The 25,180-nt window shown below is 41.3% G+C and overlaps 1 protein-coding gene across 25 annotated transcripts in view; it reads right to left on the minus strand.

The window, feature by feature from the left end:
- The window catches only part of NRXN3 (neurexin 3), a 1,033,016-nt gene that overhangs the window by 759,672 nt on the left and 248,164 nt on the right, over positions 1–25,180 (minus strand). For 24 of the 25 annotated variants that reach the window (XM_065063789.1, XM_065063787.1, XM_065063790.1 and 21 more), the window contains one exon: positions 2,332–2,633. In XM_065063789.1, coding sequence (XP_064919861.1) covers positions 2,332–2,633 — 302 coding nt within the window. Of the gene's footprint in view, positions 1–2,331; positions 2,634–11,342; positions 11,492–25,180 lie in introns of those variants that run through there. The other variant, XM_065063781.1, reaches the window with a different exon arrangement.

A 25,180-nucleotide genomic window follows, 5' to 3' on the forward strand; every position in this document is an offset into this window, starting at 1 on the left:
TAGCAGGATTGCTTCTCCTCAAGGCCTCATCAGTTCCAATTTCTGGGTAGTTCTAGATTCTGTGTCAATGTCTTAATTTTGAGACTGAACTTGATCAGAAGTTAAAATGAAAGTATCCAGGGAAAAAAGATTTTAAAAAAATCCAGCCCTATTGATATTTATTGGTTGAACTGTATTCTGTCATGCCTGTTTATAGAACTGGACCCCAAGTCACCTCTGCTACTTATTTTTTATTTATCATATGAAAAATCTGTAGTGAATAGATAGGAAGATTAAATATTTATTGTGCTGCTTTACTGGCAAGGGACTCACCTGCTTTCTAATAATAGCTAAAGCACTGTCCTGGTCTAATCAAAGAGACACAGACATATTTCCATTTAACCATGGACTCAGGAAATAAATTTTAAAATCACCAGCTGAAAGATTAGGAAAACAAAGTGAGAACTTCCTGTCCACAGTTTTGTCTGTGACCCTTCCTCAGTTTCTGCATCTTCAAGATCCAAACCAACCCTGGCATGAAGCAAGGATGCATTTTGCTTCAGGCACATTTTCCCATTGAAAACTGATTTCTGGTGAAACTATGATTAACTAAAATGACCAGTTATCCATACTGAGATACTCAGAGACCAGCCATTTTCAGACCATCTAAAAACAAAAAAATGCATCCAATAAAGCCACGTATTCTGACCCTTCCTTACTGGACCGATGGGAATATCTGAACAAAATAGGATCATTACGAGTCATCCACTGCATAAGAAACTAATTATTTATCTGCATATAGACTAGAGAAAACAAACTCATGTTGCCATACGTAAGAACCATACGGTCTCGTGAAAGTTTGATGACGTCCTGTGTATGTAGCAATACAGGAATTCACATGGGAGAGACAAATCTCTTCACCCCTAAACCCAAATATTTAAAAGAAGGACATGATAGCCCCACAGCAGATAAATTATCCACTGACATCTACTAGAGACTGTTTCTGGTCCCTGGCACTGATTATCTGATACTCACAAATATATTTTTACCTTAGCTGTAAAATGTTACCACAAAAGCTGTTTTCTCAGCAAATGAAGTTGTATAAACTTAAATAAAACTATTAAGGGTTGTGTTAATATTCACAGTAATGAACAACCGAACAGATCATACTGTTTTCACAAACTGATTTTAAAACCCCAGTTTACAAGCTACTTCTGCTGCCTCTACCAATCAGCAAGACACCAAATAGCTCTTATTCACAGTGTAAACCTCATTGATCATGCAGTGAATGTGCCTTAGTGACTTGATATATTCACCAGCTTTCAGAGTAAGGTTATTTAATTTTAACTTATCTATTTATGACTGAATTTATATTTCATGAGTAAGGCTTTAGGATTTTAAGACTAACCTCCTACCAAATACATCACCTGATAGAGTTGTTTGCTTAGAAAAGCAGCATACAGATGTGCAAAATTAAAGTGCTAAAACCAGAAAAATTTTTCCAAAGTGGAATTGTAGGGTGCTGGATTGATCTGTGTTTGCTTGGCTTTTTTGATTCTTCCACTGTTCCAATCCTCACAGCCAACAGAAGAGTCTCATAGGCAGGGACAAAAAAAATGAAGTAGAATCTCATTATAGAAAAAAAGGGGGAGAAAAAAACAACAAGAAGAAAAGAACGGAAAATCAAGAAGATTCAGAAAGACTCCAGCTAATTAATTCTAAAACTATAAATTTAAAGTAATTACACACATACCCACCAGCCTGCATACCTGCGCACTCGCACACCAAAAAACCAAACCAACAAAAAAAACCCAACAACAACAACAAACCCCCCCCACACACACACAAGAAAAAACAAAATCTTTCAGAATTAGAATTATGACATCATGGCAATGGTTAGACCAATTAACAAAACTGAAAGAACAAGAAGAGAGGTGTAGAGCATTGGCTGTTGGAAAAAGCCTCTGTTCCCACAGTAATTAAATGCAAGAAGAATATTACTGATAAGATTGAATCATAATTAAGGAAATAATAAAATAAAAAAGGGAGAACAGAAAAAGAGAAATGGAAAGGGAGATGAAAGTAAAGTTATATCAAGTTTTTATTACTAAATCAAACTGGAAGGAAAAAAACACAGAAAATTAATAAAGTGGAAATGAAGATATTGAAACAGGGATAAATTCCCATCAGCTAATGTTTTTTCACTGTCCTTCAGATACCGAGATCCAGAAAAGGTGGAGAAACTCCAGCGATTCCACTGAGCACCTCCATTTCTCCATTAATCTCTCACATCTTTCTGTCCCAATAAAACAGAAAAATATTTCCCCAGCATTTTCTCCCCTTCACCATTACCTGCCGCAGGTTTCGTGTCACCTTAACGTCGTGCCACGCGTTGTCATTGAACTTGCCATTGACTGGCTCCACAATGGCCTCGAAGGCCCCAGACCCCAGGTTAATGACCAAGGAGACTGCACCATCTTTCAGGGCCAGGTTGACATAATCAGCTGACTTGCCGGTATGCAGGATGAGCCCGTTGCGTTGCCAGGTCTTGAAGGAGAGAGTGATCTCATCGCTGCTGCTCTGAATGGGGTTCTGTGACAGGTCGTAGCAAAGGTATTCGGAACCACGGAAAGTGGCCATGTTCTCATCTCGTGCTGGAAAAAAGAGAAACAGAACTACTCAGCAGTCAGACAAAAAGAGATTCAAGATTATCATGAAATTTCTGAGCGGTCCCACAGCACTGCTAGTGTTTTATACAACTGTGTATCATGGCATACTAATGACTGTACAGATCCTTTGGTAGCAGGGCCATCAAGAGAATTAACGGCAGGGACCTCGGTACCAAACATTTCCGTGCTGTGTTTTCAGTTTCACTGCAGTGCTGTCACCATAGGGACTGTTCAAAAGTATGCAGTAGAGCCAAGAAAAAAGTATATTTAAAGACATTCCTATAAGACACTTCACATCCTTTTCAGGGGAGAATGGTGGAAAACTCTAGTATTCACAGCATGACCCAACATCTCCCAAAGATTAATATTTAGATTCATCACTAATGTCATCTGATCTGATCTTAACTCATCTGCCAAACAATGTAAAATGGACACCAGTACATCCTGACAGAGCTGCCCCCTCCTTTCTTGCAGCTGAATGAGACCAAGCAGACAAGAGGGCCACATGAAGCATCCAAGTTTCCTTGTCTGAGAGCATGAGGAAAGTCCACATAACCGTTTTGTTACCTGTTTGATCACCATATCCAGAAAATCTTTACTAGACAAGCATATCCTTTTCATACAGCACAAATAAAAATGGGGTGATTATTCATAGCATGTGACATGAAACTTTTCCTCTGTCAGGAAAAAAATCCTTTTTATGGACAACAGCAAAAGACACTGACTCATTTGTTAGCAACTGGAGCCAGCATTTGAATACCATAAAAATCCTTTGTGGGAGCTGGAAGTCTGCTTCCCAGTACCTGGGCTTCCACAGCCACACAGAACCAGCTCTGCTGCCATATCTTGCTTGTGTCACTCGAGCCACCTGTGTAGCTTGGTTTTGCCCAGCAGAAGAAATACAGGACAGTGATAGCAAAGCTTGCAGGAGAGCTGTCTGTAGGTCACTACTACCAGTACAATCTGGGGAAAACTGTATTTACAGTGGAGTCTATACAGATCCTCCCACTCTGTACTACAGCACTGACTGCTGGCTGCAAAAGTGAGTCTGAGCGTGAATAACTAGATGGTACAAGCAGTCGAGCTATCATTACTTACAATCTGCTGCATAGGGCAAGTGCTGGTGTGATTGCCATTGACTTTAATAGCATTTTCCTGCTTCATTTTGTATCATTTAGTAATCCTAACACAGACTGGCCAGAATTTGTTAGTACAAGACTGAAGTGAAAATACTTGTTGTCGTAGCTATTCTTGAAAAATAACTACATGGTGAAACCTGTGCCCTCGCAGCAAGAAACTGTGGTGACAAAACAGCACGGTGTTGCAAAATTAACATATATCATCCTCAAGTGATAGATCTGCTTTAAGCAGAGACTTTTTCAGTCTCGATTGAGAGTATCAAGAACGAACTCATTCAAAAATCTGTGCACTTTGAAGGCAGCAGTAATGTGTGTTTGTGCTTATGTCAGCTTACTGTGTGTCTATATACTCCTGCAAACAAACAGCAAGACAAATTACTTCACACAACAGTACGGATTGGGAGCCAAGCGGATCACAAGCATCTTTACAGAAAAAGACCTGGAGGTCCCAGTGGACAAGTCAAGCACAAGTCAGCAGTGCCTGCCCATTCAGCAAGGGCAGCCGCATCCTGGGCTGTGCTGACAAGAACGTGGCCAGCAGGCCAAGGGAACCCATTCTTCCCCAATGGACACTTGTGAAATCACATTTGGAGTACTCTGTCCAGTACTGAGCTCCTCCTTACAAAAATGGCCTCAACGTACTGGAGCAAGCCCAGCAAAGAGTGACCACAGTGCTCAAGGTGCTGGAGAAGGTGAAGTGTCTGGAGAGGCTAGGAGAGCTGGGTTTGTTCAGCCTCAAGGAAAGAGAGGGCTCATGGGAAACATTATTGCTCTCTGCAACTGCTCACTGTGAAAACATAGAGAAGACAGGGGCAAATTCGTCTTTGAGATGAGTAGAAGAAGGATGAAAGGCAACAAACACAGCTGGAACTCAACAAATTCTCACTCTATAAAAAAAAGTTTTACCTTAACGATGGTCAAACACTGGGAAGGCCCTAGAGAGTCTGTGATACCACGATACTTAGAAATATTAAAAAATTGACTGTGCATAGCCCTGAGCTGCTTGCTCTAACTGGACCTGCTCTGAGCTAGTGGTTGGACTGCACAACCTCTGAAAGTCCCAAATTACTTCATTCTGTGATTTTGTTCTGAATCTTAGAATAGTTTGGGTTGGAAGAGACCTTCAAAGTCATCTAGTCCAACCCTCCTGCAATGAGGAGGGTCATCTTCAACTAGATCAGGTTGCTCAGAGCACTGTCCAACTTGACCTTTAATATTTCCAGGGATGCGACATCTGCCACCTCTCTGGACAACCTTTTCCAGTGTCTCATCACCCTCATTGTTAAAAATTTATACCTCACATCTGGCCTGAATCTTCCCTCTTTCAATGTAAAACCACTACCTCTTGTCCTATTCCAACAGGCCCTTCTAGAAAGTCTGTCCCCTTCTTATAGGCCCCTTTTAAGGACTGAAATGCCACAATACGGTCTCCCTGGAGTCTTCTCTTTTCCAGGCTGAACAAGCCAAACTCTTCCAGCCTGTCCTCACAGTAGAGGTGTTCCATCCCTCTGATCATTTCTGTGGCCTCCTCTGGACCTGCTCCAACAGGTCCACGTCTTTTCCGTGCTGAGGACTTCAGAACTGGACACAGCATTCCAGGCGGGGTGTCACCAGGACAGAGTAGAGGGGCAGAATCACCTTCTTCAACCTGTTGGCCACACCTTTTTTTTATGCAACCGAGGACACACTTGGCATTGCTGGGTCATATTCAGATTTTCATCCACCAGTAAACCCAAATCCTCTGCAGGGCTGCTCTCAGCCTTCATCACCCAGCCTATGTCCATGTTTGGCATTGCCCTGACCCAGGTGCAGGACCTTGCACTTGGCCTTGTTGAACATTATGCGGTTCACATGAGCCCACTTCTCAAGCCTGCCCAGGTCTTTGGCCTCTGGACGGCATCCTGCCCCTCAGGTGTGTCAACTGTACCACTCACTTTGGTGTCACCTACAAACTTGCTGAGGGTGCACTTGTTCCCACTGTCCACATAATTGATGAAGACATTAAACAGTATTGGTCCCAATACAGACCCCTGAGAGACACCACTTGTCACTGATCTCCATCTGGACATTGAGCCATTGACCACTACCTTCTGGATGCAACCATCCAACCAATTCTTCACCCACCAAACAATCCACCCATCAAATGTACATCTCTCTAATTTAGAGACAAGGATGTTTTGGGTGACCGTGTCAAAGGCTTTACAGAAGTCCAGATAGATGACATCCATAGATCTCCCTTGTCCACTGATGTCCATCACAGAAGGCCACTAGGGTGGTCAGGCAGGACTTGCCCTTAGTGAAGCCAGGCTGGTTGTCTCAAATCAACTCCCTGTCCTTCATATGCCTTCGCATAGCTTCTAGGAGGATCTGTTCTATGGTCTTCCCAGGCACAGAAATGAGGTTGACAGGTCAGTAGTTCCCAGGGTCTTCCTTTCTACCCTTTTTAAAAATGGGTGTGTTTTTATGGTCACTGAGAACTTTACCTGACTTCCATGACTTCTCCAATATCACAAATAATAGTTTGGCAACTACATCAGCCAATTCTCTCAGAATTCTGGGATGTATCTCATCAGGTCTCAAAGACTTAGATATGTTCAGGTTCCTCAGGTGGCCATGAAACTGATCTTCTCCTCTTACAGTGGGTGAGACTTCGTTGCCCCAGTCCCTGCCTCGAAGTCCATCCACTCAAGAGGTGTGTGAAGAAAGCTTGTCAGCGAAGACTCAGGCAAAGAAGTTGTTGAGTACCTCAGCCTACTCCTCCTCTGTTGTTACCATTTTACCAGTCTTGCTCATTAGGGAGGCACGTTTCCTTTGACCTTCCTTTTCTGGTTGACATACCTGTAGAAGCCCTTTTTGTTATTCTTTGCATTCCTTGCCAAGTTCAGCTCCAGCAGCTCCTTGGCCTTCCTGACCCCACTTCTGCACAACTGGGCAGTGTCCCTATACTCCTTCCAGGGTGCCTGTTCCTGCTTCCACCACATGTGCATTTCCTTCTTGCCCTTTAGTTCGATCAGCAGGTCTCAACACAGCCATGCTGATCTCTTGCCCTCCTTACCCTATTTCTTACACCTGGGGATCAAGACCTCTTGCACTCTATGGAAAGCATCCTTAAAGGTCTGCCAGCTCTGTTCTGCTCCCTTGTCACCGAGGGCAGTTTCCCAAAGGGTCTTATTGACTAACTCCTTGAACAGCTGGAAGTTTGCTTTCTAAAATTCTTCACCTGTCCCATATCTCTCAGGACTGTGAACTCCACCAGTGGATGATCATGGCAGCCCAGGCTGCCTCCAGTCTTGACATCACTGATTAGCTCACTGGTGTTTGTGACCAACAGGTCCAGTATTGCATCCCATGTGGTAGGGCTGTCTGTTACCCGGCTTAAGAAGTTGTCCTTGATGCACTCCAGGAGTCTCCTGGATTGCCTACAGCTTGCCATGTTACTTTTCCAGCAGATGTCGGGGTGGTTCAAACCCCCCAGCAGGATAAGAGCCTGTGAGCACAATGCTTCCTGTAGCTGGAGTAAGAAGGCTTCATGAGTAGGCTCCCCTTGATCAGGCAGCTTGTAGTAAACAGCAACCATCAGGTTCCCTTTGTTGCCTCCATCTGTAATTCCTATTCATAAGCTTTCAATCTGCTTGTGACTGTTCTCCAGAGAAAGCTCTTCACTACCTATACATTTCTTGATGTAGAGAATACATTTAACTACCAGCAAGGAGTGCATACGCTTGTGTCAGTGTTCAACCAGCCTAAGTACAGAGGACTGATATTGATTGCGGTTCTGGAAGTCAGAGCTGAGCACTTAACAATGCTCTCTACAATGATAATTCTGCTGCCTAGTCACTCCTGATCCATCAGAAGGGAACATGCTACAATCAAGTCAGACACACGCTCTATGTACCCACAGGTAATTCTGATCAAAGAGACAGTGTCTGAGGGCAGGAGTCAAACACGATCGTTATGACTGAGCCATTTTCCTACAGCCATGGATATGTGAAGTACTGAATACACATTTGATGTCTTTGAGAATGGGGGTGCAGGAGGCTGACTGTTCACACAGTACAATACATATTAATAGCACTTATTTACACTTTCTCAGCCACTTAGACAAAATCTCACTGGTTTACTCAGTATAAAGGAGAAGGCAAAGAGTAGATTAGAAATCTAAATGGTTAAGCCAATCACTGCAGACTCATCAAAACAGAGCAGAGAAAATTCAGAGAGATCTTACTCTTACTTATAACACTGGTTTTAATATAAGGTGCTATCAACCCACCCCAGTGTGTAAATATATCATTCCAGTCATTTGCTGCTGACCCTCGTCACAGATAGAATTCTGGACCTGATCCATCTTTGTATCCTTCCTGTTCCTGGGAAAAGGTCACCTCTTTCTGTTTCGTATGCTATTATGGTGGGGTTTTTTTCTTACTTCTGTGGCTGCTCTGGATAGATATTCAAACTTTGAGATCACCACACATTAAAATCTCTCTGGGATTCACTGGCTAATCCAAATTCATGCCTGTGTACCCTATGTCTTGTAAGTACAACTCCCACGGTGAACAACTCTCCAAAACTGTATTCTCCAAACCACTAATTCCTAAAGAGTTTACTAGTGGCCACATGGATGACAGATTTATTTGCCTCGTTAAAGGCTTTAGTGCACAGATTAGGCTCCAATAGTTGAGGAGCTTGACTGTGTGTTGTTCCAAGCTACAACACAATAGCCTGTGTCAGGCCACATGAAAGGCTTTTTTTCCAAGCACAGCCTTTCCATGCTGTAAGGATGGTCCTTGTCAGGATGCTCTGACATGTGTGATGACTATGACCACAAAGCACACGAGAATCACCAGAGAGCATGGAGGGGAAAAAAGGATACAGATTCTCTCCACAATGTACAATTTAGAATGGAAAAAGCCCTAAGCAGGCTGCAGATCTCACAGCATTTCCATATGCTTTCAGACACACTCTGGTGATATCTGGAAGATCAGAGGCTGGCAAACCACTTGTTATTTGTTAGCTCGTAACCCTTGTGCTGTACTTTTCTGAGGGTTCCACAAATTGCACGGTGATATTTATGGCTTCTATATTCTTTGAACAGTGGTAATGTACCAAGGAGTCTCTGTATTGTAACACCACTGACCTAAAATAACTTCAACTTAAGGCCCAACTCAAAGTCACCAGGAATCTTTGGTTTATATTATATGGAGCAATAGATCAAACCCTGGTTTTGCTGGGATTCAAAACCCTGTGTAAATAAGTTATATTAACTTTAAGTGATGATCTAGCTGTTTAAATGTGACAATACAACTACATAAAATAAAACTTATTTACAACAGCATTTAGAATATGTTTGGAAACTCTTAATTTATACATTATTTGCAAGACTTAATTTTTAATTCAGTTAATACTAGATACATTTTTGAAAATCAGAATCTGAAGTAGGTTACTTAGCACATGTAAGCAATTAGATCTTCCATTTCACTTGTTAGTATTAATCTAAGCCCTTTATTTATTTCGTAACTAACTTCTCTGCAAGAGCTGGAATTTGCAGAGATCTGAAACCTGTACAAAACTCCCCAGACATATTTTCCGTAAACTCCACTCCCTTGGCATATTCAGAGCCTCACAGAAATCAGAGTAGAAGTGAAACTCAGGATCTTCAAACTGATCATCACAGACCTTTTCTTTCAACAGTTATTCCATCACTTTAAGAAGTAGGAGTACATTATGCTTTTCTGATCAATCACTAACAGGCACAGCCAGCACATTAAGCACTTAACATCACCACCCCACTGCAACGCCTATTTTGCAAGTCTGAGATCTACACCCATTCAAAACCCCAAATCAGCTATCGGCACATACTGCAGGCTGATAGGAAGAACAGAAACAAAAGCATGGCCAACAACTACCTGAGCCAAGTTCCTGGCTCTTCTCATCCCTGCAGAAACCCCAGAGCCAGCTGAATCTCAGGTTGTCAGGACATGCAGAGACTGGGGTTCTTTCTGTACTGTATATGGCTATGCTTCCCATTCAGGAGAGCCAAATGGTAATTTTAACTTCAGTTTTTATGTGCAAAGCTGTTGCTATGTGTTCCTGTCAAAGCTCTTTCTACAGAAAATGACTCAAATATTCAGAATTCACAACATCACTAGAAACTAGAGAAACCTTGGCAGTTTGATTTATGCATGAGGAAACAAATGCACAAACATTTTAATGGATTTACTCATGGCCACCAAGAAAATACATGTTAAAGGACACCTTTGAGTTCAGGAGCTCCTAGCTCCCAGTCCTGGGCTCATTCTATAGGTTCTCATACATTTGTGGAGGAAAAACAATCTCCTATTTTTTCCCAGTCCCATCACCAAGTCAACCCAGCAAAAAGCCTGGAGCAGAGGAGCCTCCAAAGTTTTGGATAATGCCTGAAAATAGATACTTAATGACTATGAAGCTGAAAACAGCAAATTCTAGAAGCACTGATTCTGCCCAAGGTCGGGAAGTTTAATACTCAACAGAAGCAGCACCTCATGTCACAGTTAGGATTCCTGGCTTAACACACAATTAGGAAATATTTAGAAAAAAATAAGATAGAGAGTGACTTTCCTTTAGTCTCCTGAACAAAACTTCAAGTAGTTCTCTTAAGAACAAAAGTCAGCTGCCTCACCTGCTCACCTTCTGTCAAGACCCACCACATCACAGATGTACTCGGAGGCAGTTCCTGTCTCACTGGGGTTCGGTTTACAGCCAATATTGGAGCATGTCTTCCGTCAGTGAGAAAAGCAAACCCTCTGAACTGCTTCAGAATTGGTAGCCACTATAGTGTTTGGTGGGATTTACCTTGTCTGAGTGGTTTGCTGTGCTTTGCACAGAAGAGCTGGTGGCTGTTTGATAATCTAGGAATGGTCTAATACTGTCAAGCATCAAGCTTCACTGCCAAAGTGGAGTGTGTTAGCAATGGAGGCAGCAGAACAGCCAGGTACTCCCTTGACCTTCTGTGAAACAGAGGTCCACAGGGAAAACTGCATTTACAGGAAGCTTTTCTTACTACTATTTAATGTAACACAGGAAAATCATACAGGTACAGAACTTGTCTTAAAATAAAAAACTGCTTCCAAAGTTGGCCACTAAGCACAGTACTCTTATTACTAAAATAGAGGACTATCATCCACCATAGAAGAAAAAAAAGAAAGAAAAGAAAAAAGAAAAAAGAAAAAAGAAAAAAGAAAAAAGAAAAAAGAAAAAAGAAAAAAGAAAAAAGAAAAAAGAAAAAAGAAAAAAGAAAAAAGAAAAAAGAAAAAAGAAAAAAGAAAAAAGAAAAGGAAAAGGAAAAGGAAAAGGAAAAGGAAAAGGAAAAGGAAAAGGAAAAGGAAAAGGAAAAGGAAAAGGAAAAGGAAAAGAAAAGAAAAGAAAAGAAAAGAAAAGAAAAGAAAAGAAAAGAAAAGAAAAGAAAAGAAAAGAAAAGAAAAGAAAAGAAAAGAAAAGAAAAGAAAAGAAAAGAAAAGAAAAGAAAAGAAAAGAAAAGAAAAGAAAAGAAAAGAAAAGAAAGAGAAAAGAGAAACCTCACTGTGGCAGTTGCATATCCCCTGATGAGATCTGGAGTCTTCTTCAGTAGGGCAGCTGATGGCTCTTTAGCACCTTTGTGCCCCGCTGTGCCTGTGCCCAGTACACATCCAGAGTGGTGCCAAAGTGCTGACAGTCACATCCTCCCCCACCCCGGCTCATAGTGACTTCATAGAGTCATAGAATCACTTTGGTTGGAAGAGACCCTTGAGATCATTGAGTCCAAACTAAACCTAACTCTGTCACTAAACCATGTCCCTAAGAACCTCGTCTACACATCTTTTAAACACCTCCAGGGATGGTGATTCAACCACTTCCCTCGGCAGCCTGTTCCAATGCTTAATAACTGCTTCTGTAAAGAATTTTTTCCCTGGTGCAACTTGAGGCCATTTCCTCTCATCCTATCACTTGCTACTGGAGAGAAGAGCCCAACACCCTCCATGCCACAACCTCTTCTCAGGTGGCTGGTAGAGAGCAATATCGTAGTGATCCAGGCTACGAAACTGCAGTAACTGAGCCACAGCTTTTCTCCCCAGCCCGGCTCGGGGTGGGCAGGAGGGATGGGGCCTGCAGTCGATAGACAAAGTCCTCAGCAAAGGTGGTGTCCAGAGAAACTGAGAAGCTTCTGGGCTATGTGGTAATGACCACAGCCAGATCTGACCAGGCTATAAAATGGGGCCCCCATTGAAGACTCCCTTTGAGGGGTCTTCTCAGAGCAGTGGGTCTGTGAACAGAGCCCTCGGACTGGAACACCATCTAAGGAGACTTCCTAGGACTGAGTACACCTCACCTCCTCTTTTGGCAAGTGATTTTCCTTCTGGATATATCATGGAGTGAGCCCTTGCCCACCCCCGGCAAGTGATGACTCTTTCCTGGGTACCCTTGAGTGAAGGAGGCCTCTAGTTCTGTTGTTTTTTTCTTTTTATATGTGTATGCTGTGGATTCTCATTATTCTTATGTGGTCGTACAACAATAATTTCCTCAACTGGTATCCGTACCTGTGTTTTATGTTGTTGGAGTGCTAATTAATTTGGAGTTGATTTAGTTAAGTTGATGAATGAAGTTGGTTTCTTGGTTAAATTCTTCTGGCTAGAATAAAGTCTCTTGGAACTTTCATCCACCTAAACTGACTTTTGGGGTGCCTCTGTGACATTCACTATGAATCCAGAACACAGAAGGAAAACCACATTTGTACTCAAAAGCCATTATGGATCGATAATTAAGTTAGTGCAATAAGGATGTAACGAAGTGCTATAAAATACAGCTATGCAGACGGCCTAAGTGCAAGGAGGTTAAAAAGGCAGAAGTTCTCACTATGGAGATCGGTCCTGCTGCTTGAATGATGGGCCCTCCTCACCCAAGGATGCCTGTGGGAATCAGCAGAGCACTACAGCAGAGCCATGGTGCGCAGCGGCTGTGAACTCACTGCACTTGGGCATCAGCTCTGCTTTCAGCAACATGACATGTAACACAAGGAAACTATTTAATTTATTTCTGATGGGATGACTGGCAAAGACCATGATCCTAGCAAGCACAGCTGAACTTGGTGTTTCTTGGAAGAAATTTTGGAGTAGTCTTCCTGTACTGCTGAAATTAACAGGTATTCCTGCTGTCTCACTGTGTAGCTCCATATGAATAAGGCTTAAACACATTAGTGCCAGCACACATATGTTAGTTCTCCTTTCTATACTGTTTCTTATACTATAAACAACAGACCTAAAGTTTTAACATTCTAACTGAACTGTAAGAAATCTTTTGACCTTAGTCACAATGAAGTCAGGAAAGTGTAAATTCCAGATATGAACCATGTGAACTAAGGGGGAAATAGAAGCTGTTCTAGATAATGAGATGTGAGAGATCAAGGCATCACCTCCTGAAGGATGAGGTACAATCGCAGTGTGGGCAAACACCCATGAACTCTGCTAGAAGGTAATTCTGTTCTGGGCAAAAGGGTTGTCCTGGGAGTCACCTTTAATAGTTGTAATCCTCAAGCACATTACAGAACAACAAACGATTTCTGTTCCATGAGTTACTTTCACATGTATCTGGTGCTCCCTCAGAGATTAGGGGAGGAGAAACTGTACATCGAATGTCATGGAAAATAAATCAGCCAACACTTCTGAAGGACAAATAAGGTGGATTATTTCCAACACCCTCCAAAAGAGTTGTCTAGTGACTGAATGCTGAAACGCTAATGAAAGCCCTCAGAAGCAGTCAAAGCAGCTCACCTGGATTCATGTTATCAAAACAAAGCAGGAGAGTTTAGTAACAATCAGGTTGTTATTTTAAAGACATGGTGACAGACTCCAGTAATAGCTAAACAGCAGTTTAATGTATCCTCAATTAAGTTGTCCAAACCCTTTTGTTGCATTCCTCCTTTCTAGCCTGTGGGCAGGAAAACCAATGCATCCAAATAGTTGTGGGTTTTCTAGTCTTATAATTCTTCTTATCATCTGATTGAACCAGTGACACCACTAATCAAACCCACTCATAAGGTCCCATGGTCTCTCCCTCACACACACACACTTCCGTGCTCTCAATAAGCAAAAGCAAATATTTGTTTGAAATGTCTTACAGAGCTTGTTTAATTATTTAGGTGCATAAGAAACAGTGTTCAAAATATTCTTCTATGCACAAAGCATCTTCTAAGCATCACCAACAGTGATACTGATACGTGGAAGCTTTGAGATCAATATAATATGCTGCATATACACTCCATAAACTGTAAAGTAAGAACAAATAAGTCATCTTAATATCATAATGAGATGACTGAACTGATTGCATTGATAAAACCTTATAAAAATAATGTTACTTCTAACTTCAAGGAAATTATGGGAATAAATTTTCAGAAGAAAAGGAATTTTTCCTGTTGGAAAAAAATTCACTGTAAAATCATAGGGAGAGGTTGTAATAAATAAGATTAAGTGCTGAGCTGGAGTCCCAGAGTAAAAAAGAGTAGTTTCCCAAATACTTACTAGCTTTAAACCATTCTAAGTGATGTTAGACTTTCCAGAAATTGTCTCATTTATTGTTTCCTCAGGCCCCTCATTCTCACCTATTGTATCTACCTGTTCTGTAAGTTTGAAGCAGAGAATCACAGTAATAACATCAGTAACTGTGTAGGTAAGAATCAATGGAGGACAACATCTCTCATCATGTTTAGGAGATTTGAAGAGCAATGTTAGCCTAGGAACCCAAAGCAACAGTGAGATGCACTCAACTGTCAGTGCTGAACTCAAATTTTGTGCATAGTGGAACAGCGTTGACCTTACCCAAAAAGTTCTTTCATCTCGCCACTAAGAGCAAAGGAAGCATCATGTCACACCAGAGAATGTCAAGTGCATAGCATGAATCACGCCCTCTCCTCTGTTATCTGCTCTTTACGTGGTACCCTTCGAGTCTGAATGAAAATGCTTGTTGAAAGGTCCTCAAATTTAAGCTCAGAAGAGATCAAGTAGACTTGGCAATACAATGATTGTTTGTCTTTTTGTCAAATCTGACTAATCTATTACTTCCCTGAGCTTCAAAGCTCTTCATGAAAGCAGGAGGAAGAATTGCTGTCTCTAAAGCAGAGGTGTCAAACTCATTTTCACTGAAGGCCACATCAGCCTTGTGGTTGCCTTCAAAGGGCCGAATGTAATTTTAGGACTGTGTAAATGTAACTACTCCTACATTTATACAGTGAAAATGAGTTTGACACCACTTCTCTAAAGATACTATAGAAGAGCTCTGGAGTCACAGGTTCTCTCTCTGCTTGCAGCCACCTGCATCCTTGGACAATGCTCTTTGGGTTGGCTCCAACACAGAGGAGGCTCTGACCCCCTGGACTGCAAACTGTGCCTAAGACGTCCAGAACCAGCTCTGCAAAGAAACTCAGCTCCCACAGCAAAGACTGAGAGCAAAGGAAGGGAACGGGCATGATAGCATTTGAATCTTTCACCCAAAAAAAAGAGGAATGTCACCTAGGCCCCTGATCCTCAAACAGCTGACATGTACTATCCAATGGAAAATGTATAAAGCAGTTTCCCTTTTACATAAATATGACAGAACTCATACTCTCTGAGACAGATGACTGCTTTAAATTTCTGGAGTATGAACCTATTAAATATACAGCTGAAGTTCACACCATCTAAACAAATGAGAATTCACACAAAATTGTGTTGCTTCTCAACCCTGGAGGAGTCTTCTTCACACAACAGTATACTGAAGTCCTTTCAATGAAACTTCTGAGAGGAAAAAAATTCAGATGCATCACAGAAAAATCTCCTAGTTAGCACTTTCTGCATAGACAGAGATTATTTAAATCTAGATTCATTAATAATACAACTGACTCTCTACACCACCTTTATTGCCTTTTTTGTGAAGGGAAGCAAAAAACGGAAGAGTCTGAAGAAGTATCCGAACTTCTGTGAATGAAGCATTTACTACAGAAAACACCACTGGCATCATTTGCTCCAATACCACACAGAACAGCTGAAAAATACATTCATGAAATCTTTCAGCTAAAATGGTTCAATAACAAAATATAAGTTCAACAATAATGGAAATGAATAAATAAGATTCTATATGTCTACAAAGCATTATAGTATATGGCTGGTAATATCACCTTTTAAATTGCCCACAAAAATTTATCTAAATGACAAACTACAGGTGTAGAAGTCAGAACCTGAATATTTTATCCTCGACTTTGCCACTGATTTACTGTGCTACCTGAGGCACTTAATTAACCTCAGCTGCCTCCATCTGTACTACAAAGATAACAAAAATATAGGTTAAGTCCTTGAGACCTATGAGAAAAGAATGCTTCATGAGTTTAATGAAACTTCTCTGCAAAACAATAAATGTTGCACAGCCATGAGGAGAAGCCACATCACCATCTAGAGCATATGCAGTTTAGAGTGTCTTGAGCATCCATCCCTCTTTCCACCTATTTGCCATCGTTTGCTAAGTACAGACGACTGTTCCGTTATCAGTGTGTGATGTTGCATTGTCTGCCATATGCAAAGAAACAATAAACTCCAAGTATCGGTCTGACTGTGGCGCTATGTACTTAGAGCTGTGCACATTACTTATATTCTAATGAGCAGGCCAAAGGGACAAAAACCAATGTGACAATGTCTTGCTTAACTGAAAACGAATTTTAACAGCTTTGTTTTACACTTCCTTAAAAATACATTTCTTAAAAAAGTAGAGCTCCACTTTAAAATAAAAGCATGAAACATTTATTTTTAAATGAATGGTGCTGAATAAATCAATTTAAAAATATAACTTGCCTGAAACAATTTGATTTATTCATATAAATTCAGAATTTGCTTTCCTTGAACAAAGTATGCCTTTTCTTTTCATTTCTCTCAACCATTTTGCTGCTCTCCCAGCTCCAGAAGGTACAGGAAAAGCAAGCTGATGCTACTTATTTTGTCAAGAGATTAGGTAGCATGATGTTGTGCTGGGCAAAAGAGGTTCTCTAGATTCCTCACTGCTGAGCATGGGTGGGGGCAATTTCCATTGCTGCTGTATTTACTTTTTCTTATATTCTATTTTGCTCTGGATTTCTTCTAGTTTACTTATTTTTCTATTGCATCATTCTAAAACATAAAGATGCCAGTCTCTGAACATCCCAACCAGCAGAAATGTTTCCTTACAGACTAAACATTCAGCTAAGTGCAACCTGACCAGAGAGAGAACACTGCCACACTGTTAAGGTAAAATGCAAGCTTGAACATATTCACCAACCCAGTATCCACCAGTAGGTATCCCTACTGCTGGGTTGTTACCCAGCTCCTCTGCCCTTCTGTGTAGAATGTGCATGACAGTACAGCAGGGTAAGAACATGCAAGTGTACAACTAAGCTCTTAATTCACTGTCTTTTTATCTTACGTACTCTGTTGAACCGAAGTGCTGTTGCTTTATACAGACCATACTTTCTTAAAAGGCTGAAATAACTTGCATGCCAACAAGAACCATTATATTCACCACATTTATTATTCTTCAGCAGCAATATGTATCCTGGTCACAATCCCCAGTTTCACACTACCCTACTCTTCTAGCCTATTGAAAAACAGATGTCAGACATCAAATACCAATCCTGATGTTGAGTATTTAGACCTGCTTATTATTGCATGTAGACTTAAGAGCACTAATACTCACTTAGATTTATAACAGGATGTACTGCTGTCAATTTTGTTCCTTATGATACTGAAGACAAGATCTTCCCCAAACTTTCTGACCTTTGTAAAAAGCCACAGGATTAGGGAGAGGAATGTTAAGTAGCTATAGCAGTCTTCCCTACACATGTGGTAGGTTTGGTCCTACTTGGGAAGAAACATGAGGACTGCTGGTAGGAGTCTTCCAAACCTGACTTCAGGAATGAACAAAAAAAGATTTACACCAACGTTGAAAGAAAGTTGAAAAGTACATTCAGAACAAAAGCACATCTAAGTATCTCAGTAGGAGGAGAAATTCCTGCTTCCACTGAAGGGAACTATTTTAGAAAATTGCTGGAAGCTCTGAAAGAAAGGGTCTGGAAAGGCAGGAGCAGATAAGCAGTGCTGTAAGGTGTGTGTGTGTGCACTTGTGAATGTACGTGTGCTTGTGTTCGCAGCTGCCGCCTTGCAGCAGGCGTCACACTTGCTGTTGAGCTGGGAGCCCTTTGGGCACCCTTCCAGCATGACGTGTGAACAGAAACATAGCTAATGCTGATCACTGTAATAACACAATAGTGATCCACAAAATTATACTTTTCAATACCAGTGAGCAGTATGGAAAGTCACGCCCATGGGAAAGGAGAGACATGAAGGAAAGTGACAAGCGACATGGAAGAGAGATGCAGAGCAGCACATGAGCCTGATATCACAGACTGCTATCATGTCAGCTCCTCACAGCTTTAGCATCATTGGAGAGTCCGTATGTTTGGAACCCCAGTACTGCCGCGGTATCAAAATATCTTGCCAAATACTACTGCTGCCCTTCATTTATGCTCTTTGTGAGACATCATTAAGACCATTTATGGAAGTAGCAGTATCCAAACCCAATTTGAGGCATAATGATTCTTCTCAAAACAAAGCCACAGGCAAGGGACTGTTACAAGCTGGCAGAGCAGCTTTGGCCAATAATCATTCAGAGGCAAAAAAATGTGTGCATTTGTATGCAATGAGAAACAGGCCAGACTTCTGCTATGTCTATACAGCAGCAAGTTTATGGGTATTTAGCAGGACAGTGGATATGTACAAGCAGGTATAGGCAGTACAGTTGCACCGCACATTTCCGCAGAAAGGCAGGTAAAGCGCATCTGAACTAACTTGCTATATACACATAAAGAGACTTGCCCTTTAGTACAGGATAAAAGGAAGCAGGCATTAGTGTGAAGGGATTTACAAGAAGGTGAGAAACACAAACCCAGCTTTGTGTGGCTGTGCATGCACACGTGTGAAATGTGGTAGAATAACAACCTTGTACACCCTTCTGTGTATGTATGAGGGCAGGAATGAAACACACCATCCCCATGTAACCTCAGGGCACCCACACATGAGGGCTTACACACACATGTATGTACATAGGGAAAATGAATATGTCTTGATGAGGTGTAAATACGGCAGTAAATGCACACAATCTAAGGGTGCAAGCAGAGATGCCCACAGTGCGTGAGGATGGAAGCGCGGTGGCAGCGCACCGAGCCCCAGCCCCGCGTGAGGGGGCAAAGGGGAGGAGTGCCCCTGCTCCTGGCACATGCTCCACATTCAGACCCGGCTTTTTGCCTTCCCGCTTCAGGATATTTTCTGCGGCAGAGCAGACTCCATGTCTACAGGGAAGGTGCTTAATGAGTCAAATCCAATCTCTCAAATGCCTTATCAGTTGCAGACAGGCCTGTTTCTGACAGCTGACCTTTCCCACCACACACTGCTGAAAAACCCATATACCACAAACAATTAACACAATGCTGAAAACATGAAGCTGAAGGAAGGGAAGACACTAGACTGATACAGACGGCACTACAGACAGAAGGGAGAGAGTGATGCGCATAAGAATGACAGAAAGCAGTTATACAAGGGTTTGATTCCACCTTATTTTGCCACGCAGACACTTTATTGTCTTATTTACAGCTTGGCTGTAGCAAAGCTATGTGCAAAAACAAGGCCTATGTGAAACAAGAAAGGAAAGCGGAAAGGACAAGAAACGCTCTTGTGAAGTATGTAGTGACATCAAGCCCATGCACAGATAAATACGTGTCTGAATAAATATGTGCAAAGCTGAGGGAAGGAGCAAAGATATGTGCTAGAAAATAAAAGCACACAGAGCAGAGAAGGCAAAGACAAGTTATCACCCTGCCAGCCTATACCTTTGCTCTTGTGGGACAACCTCCTAATGGCACATAAATACATTCATTAGAAGAACTAAAATGCATACAGAAAAACAATAAAACTTATCAAATAGTCTCTTCTAACAATGACAAGGAGTCTCATCCCATGCACAGTGGAACTCCAGTGCCAAGTAAGCACAAAACTGTTTCTGTTGTGAGCCACAAACAGCTGAAAAGGGGATAGTCCAGTCCAGGGGCATCAAACTCATTTTCATGTAGGAGCAGTTACATTTATACAGTCCTAAAACTACATTTGGTCCTTAGAAGGCAAGCACAAGGCTGATGTGGCCCCTGGTGAAAATGAGCTTGACACTCCTGGTCTAGTCAGTTGTTCGAAGGATTTGCTGCCCAGGAAAGGCTCAGAGAAATCTTCACATTCTCAGCTCTGCTGACAGCTCAGTGCGACACTTGGACAAACTCTACACATTACATTTTCTGAAATCCCTCTTCACTAAGATGATTTTCTTGAATAGTTGCAGGCCACTGACATGCCTGAAGATCGTGAGCAACATATCTCAAATTTTAAGAGCGAATCCTAGGTGCACAGAATTCACATGCTAATTTGAAAAAGTAGTCATCGGTCTTTTGCACAGTAGTCGTCCTGTATGTGCAAAAGAGAGCATAGCCTACTTTTATCAAATGTTTTGGGGTTTTTTGCCATTATTGCATTGCAATAACTGGAGACTCTAAAAGGGACATGCCCTTCCATTTTAGTAACTCCCTGTATGTACAGAATGGGAGCTAGATGACGCTGCGGAAAGCTCACAGAATAAAAGTTTGCCAGAAGCTCCACAAAAGTCATTTGGACACAGCACCTAATTTATCTAGGCACTTATGGAAAATTAAGCATACTTTTGAAGATTTCATATACAATCCAGACAAGACTGAAAAACAGGAGTGAGTTAAGAGGTAAAGAAAGTCACCCGAGGTCAGAGATTGAGGGAAGCTCAACAGCAGTGCAATTAGTGTTTCAGTTTAGCATCTCTATGTGGCAAAGATGCTGATGAACAGAAAATGTACTTAGGCAAAAGTATTTCAGCTAATCACTGGAAGTATACAAGATCTCTTCAAACCCCATCAAACCAAAAAGATTTTGAAAAGAAATATTTCATTATGTTGGAAGTTTTTTTACATTCAACTGAAAAAGTAATGATTGTAATTGTTTCTTCGCTATTTCCATGTGGTCTTTCAATATATACATATTATATGCATTTATTTCAATGTAATAAAAATTCATGATTAGTTTACACTGTAAATCTCTTTAAATAGTTATCAGCTCACATGTTTTCATAAATTTCTGAAATTATCTGTGCTATTTGGAAAATGTAATAGATCACAGCTATTATATGAGTTCATTCAAAGTTAGTAACTTCATTTCATCAATGAAACAACTTCCATATCTTGATGTGACAGCCTCAAAAACGAGCCCAACTGTTTTCATTAGTTTGAGCTACTGGGTAGCACAATCCTATTAAAGCCATGTACAAGTTACCAATTCTGGTTATCATCAACCATACAAAAAAAAACAAACCAAAACAAAAACAAACCAAAACAAGCAGCAATATCCAAATCAGTGCTTCCCTTCAGTACTATAAACCAAACTCTGAACCCAGTGGCCCTAATAAATATCAGGCATAATTTTGTGGCAATCAGTGAAGGTATAGCACAGGGTGTAAGACCGTGATCGTGTTGGTATCTGTGTTAGTGTTATTTTTCCTAAGCCTGTTGCTAGAAGGTCAGAACTGATGTAATTCTTACTCTTACAAGCAAAGCCCAGTGGCTGTAAAAATGACTTTTCAAATCTCCCTTCAGGAAATGTGACACAGCCCTTGTCTTACAACTACTGTTGAGAAATGTGTTTCTCTTTCAAGTCCAGAAAGTTACTGCCATTATTTTCCTGGAGATGAGTTTGCACTGTAGGGTCCCGATTTCCATATTTTTGTGTTTTGGAGTTTGTTTTGTTTTAAATAGTGAAAACTCTTACTCTAATCCAAACAGCAGGGGTGCTTGTATGTTCATAAATATTTTCCAACTCCTGTTTTATTTAGTGTTGCCCTTCTTCAAGCTGCTCCCCACACTTCAACAACTCCATTAACCCATAGCCAGTGGGGTCCCGCTGTTTTGAAACTGAAAGCTGGTCAAAGGTTTCGGGAAGGAGGGATGCAAGTCTGGGTCAAGATCCAAAGGGCAAACCTTTCTGTATACTTGTATACAGCCAGGGTGAATCTCTTGCTATGTGGAAAGGACCGCTATTTTTAAATACAAGACAATTCTGAAAATTGACTTTGCCAACGTAGCCTCCAGAGCCTCCAGGTTAATTGCCTCTTGACAGCTATCTGGTCAAATGTGCTCAGTTCCACAAACATAAGTGGAGTTTTTTTCCCTGTAGCTGCTACGTCTGCCACTACTTTGTGGAGTCACAGACAAGCTGGGATCTTTTTTGCACACTATTTCTAGAGAAAAAATTCTTGCAGATCAAGTTCATACCTTCATCATGGCATGATCTCCTATAGGACTGCAGAAAGAGAACTGTTGGCAGAATCTGGCCTTTTACCATCGGCATTTTAAAAGCTATTCTGTTAATATGCATGTCAGAGCAAGGTATAGCTTGTTTTCTCAGAACTGTGTTGGTTCTACAGACTAAGAAAAATAAGAGGGGGAAATTATATATAATAGTATTAATTTATGTAATTGATCTATAAACACATATATAGGCAGTTTTATCCTTATACTGAAGCAATTAGACTAAAAAAAAAAAATGTAGCTCCATTAAATATTTTTTGTCCAATTTTACACAACTTTTTCTTGCTTGTAACTATATTTAAATCCCACAAACAAAAGGAAACTGCACAAATTAACTACCCTGGGAGAACAGAGGAGCATGAGAACTCACTGCAAATGGTACACACCAATACTGAAAGCTCTCGTACAGTTACCTGATGACTTACATTAAGATCCCCCATCTGCAGCCCACGTAGGATCACAGTTGGCCCTGCTGCTTTCTATACACATTTCTGGAGCACCAACTAATTGGCTGTGCTTTTGTACTACAGATGACCAGCTAGATTTCAAGCTTCTGCAATCTGCTTGGCTTGACCATACTGTGATGCATAAATCATAAGACAAAGCTGGTGCCCACTTCACCAGCAACTTCTCCTTGAACAGCCTCTACAAGGAATGTTAGTAAAGAAAAACAAATTCTCAAGTTGCAGAAATATCAGCAGAAAAATGTTAGTGCTGACCTTAAGATTTCATTGCATCTGGTAGAACAAGCTTGTCGACCCCCAAGATTCTGCTTCTCAATGGGAGTGAAGTAAGAACTCATTTTCAAGCTCTTACAAGAACTGTAGCAACTCCATAAAGTACCTTGAGTCCTGGGTGATTCTAGTGTGGTTTATAAGTATGTGCTGAAATTACTTTATTTGGCAGAACTGAGGATGCCAGTCCCCAAAAGACAAAAATAATCCTTGACGGGAACAGTAATTGTCAGCTAACTACAATTCCTGGTAGTCATGCAAGCGTCAGTCAGAGAGGCCTGCGATGAAGGACACAGGCTTGGCCAGTCTTGCTTATCCTTCAAAGTATTGCAGCCCTGGAGGCACATGAGCCTCCAGACTGCACCTGTGCCTGCTTTTTCACTTCCCTAAAAGAAATAAATTACTACAACCCATACGTAAGTAGAGCTCTTTCTACAGCAGACTGTATCTTGCGCATATAACTCTGCATCAACATTGCATAACCACTGAGAACTAAAATGCAGTTGGGTGTATGATCTTTCTTAGCTGCATGGAGAGTTTAAAGAGGCAGCAAGAAACTACAGCAATAGGAAACAGGGCTTATGCATGACAAGCAGTGACACTGACGGAGAGGCTGGACACTCATGTATCTGTGCAACAGACAAGCATGTAGAATACAACACATCAGTTACTTCATGGCAGCTGCCCACATGCATCACCCCTTCAGTAAATGCAACGCAGCTCACCCCTCCATATGAATATGCTAGGTTAGCTTGATTTCCCTCAGAATTAGAAATGTATGCACGTGGTTGTTTCAGAATAGGTAAATTCGTAGTCTAGCTTGCCTTGTACTGATGTATTATTATGGCAACAGCCTGAGGCAGCTACCTCCCTCCCACACCACCCACCTGGTATTTTAAATTATTTCAGCATTTGGGGTTTTCACTAAACTGTTCTGGGACTCTGGTAGTGCTAAAGATGAACGCACCATTTTACGGGTTGAACTTCAAATGTCAGTGACTCCAGCCGCCTTGGCTGCATCTTCTGTGAAGCACTGACTCATGAACACAATCCATAACCTGTAACATCTAAGTTTATCAGTTATTTCCCTACTGCTGCACCTGCCTGCTTGAGCTGTTAAGCTTCCACTGGGATCAACACACACCTGTGATAAAGGACTGTTTGTTTGCTAACTGCTTCATATTGATGTGTTTACAGTGCACACCGCCACAAAAGAAAGAGGAATAACGGATTAGAGATCAGTTCAAGCAGGTTATTTTTATAACACTTTTAATATGTGTGCGGTTACCGACTTCATAGCTTTATTTCAATGGGCAGAACCACAGCAGGAAGAACTTTGTTGTTGTGTTGTTGTTGTTTGGTTGATTTATTTTGTTTTTGTTTTTGAACATCCGGCATCATACCCTAGTAATCAGTTTCAAAGGCAGATACTTGGGAAATAATCCATATTCAACATTACTGCTTGATTTTAAATAAGTCAAAACACCCTTATGAAGTGGTCAATAGAAGCTCATATTATTAAATCAACAGATGACCACAAGAAAGTATGTTCAGTAAATATTCGACCATCATCCTTAACGCAGATTTTGCCAACCAATTTGTTAGATCTTACTAACAATCTGCCGGAGGTCTCTAACTTTGCCTTCTGCTCAGTAGCATTCCTGTGGCCTACTCAGCACAACATGTTGCCCACTTCAGAACAACCACATGGCTGTGTGGGAGCAGATCACTGGATGGGCCAGTTATAAATGATCCACACGTGACAAACCTATATCACAAAACAATCAATGCAACCCACTCATTGATTGTGTTAGCAGAAGCCAGCAACTGAATGAACCATAGATATTAAATTCCTCTCCAGAGTAGCTTTCTGAACCACGCAAGACTCTGATGTCCGCCCATTAGCCATCTGCATGGCATTCCAGTCAAAGATGACTGTTGTAGCTTTGGACTCATCTCTTGCATTTAAGTGTTCTTTATTTAGGCGGATGATGATGGGTAGGGTGCACAAAAGACAAAAGGTGAAAGGGACAGAAAAACAGGGTAGCGATGGAAGCACATATGCAGCTGGAGCCTCCTCGCTGGTGGAGCACACGGTGCCTCGAGGGCAGTTCTCATTAAATTATCATTACTGTCACGCTGCATGTGGGCACACAGTGTGTTCAGCAGTGCTGGCATCCACAGGCACGCAAAGATCCTACATCCACAGAGGTACAGTCATTACAAACG

Source organism: Columba livia, chromosome 5, assembly GCF_036013475.1.
Source record: "Columba livia isolate bColLiv1 breed racing homer chromosome 5, bColLiv1.pat.W.v2, whole genome shotgun sequence".
Taxonomy (NCBI): Eukaryota; Metazoa; Chordata; class Aves; order Columbiformes; family Columbidae; genus Columba; species Columba livia.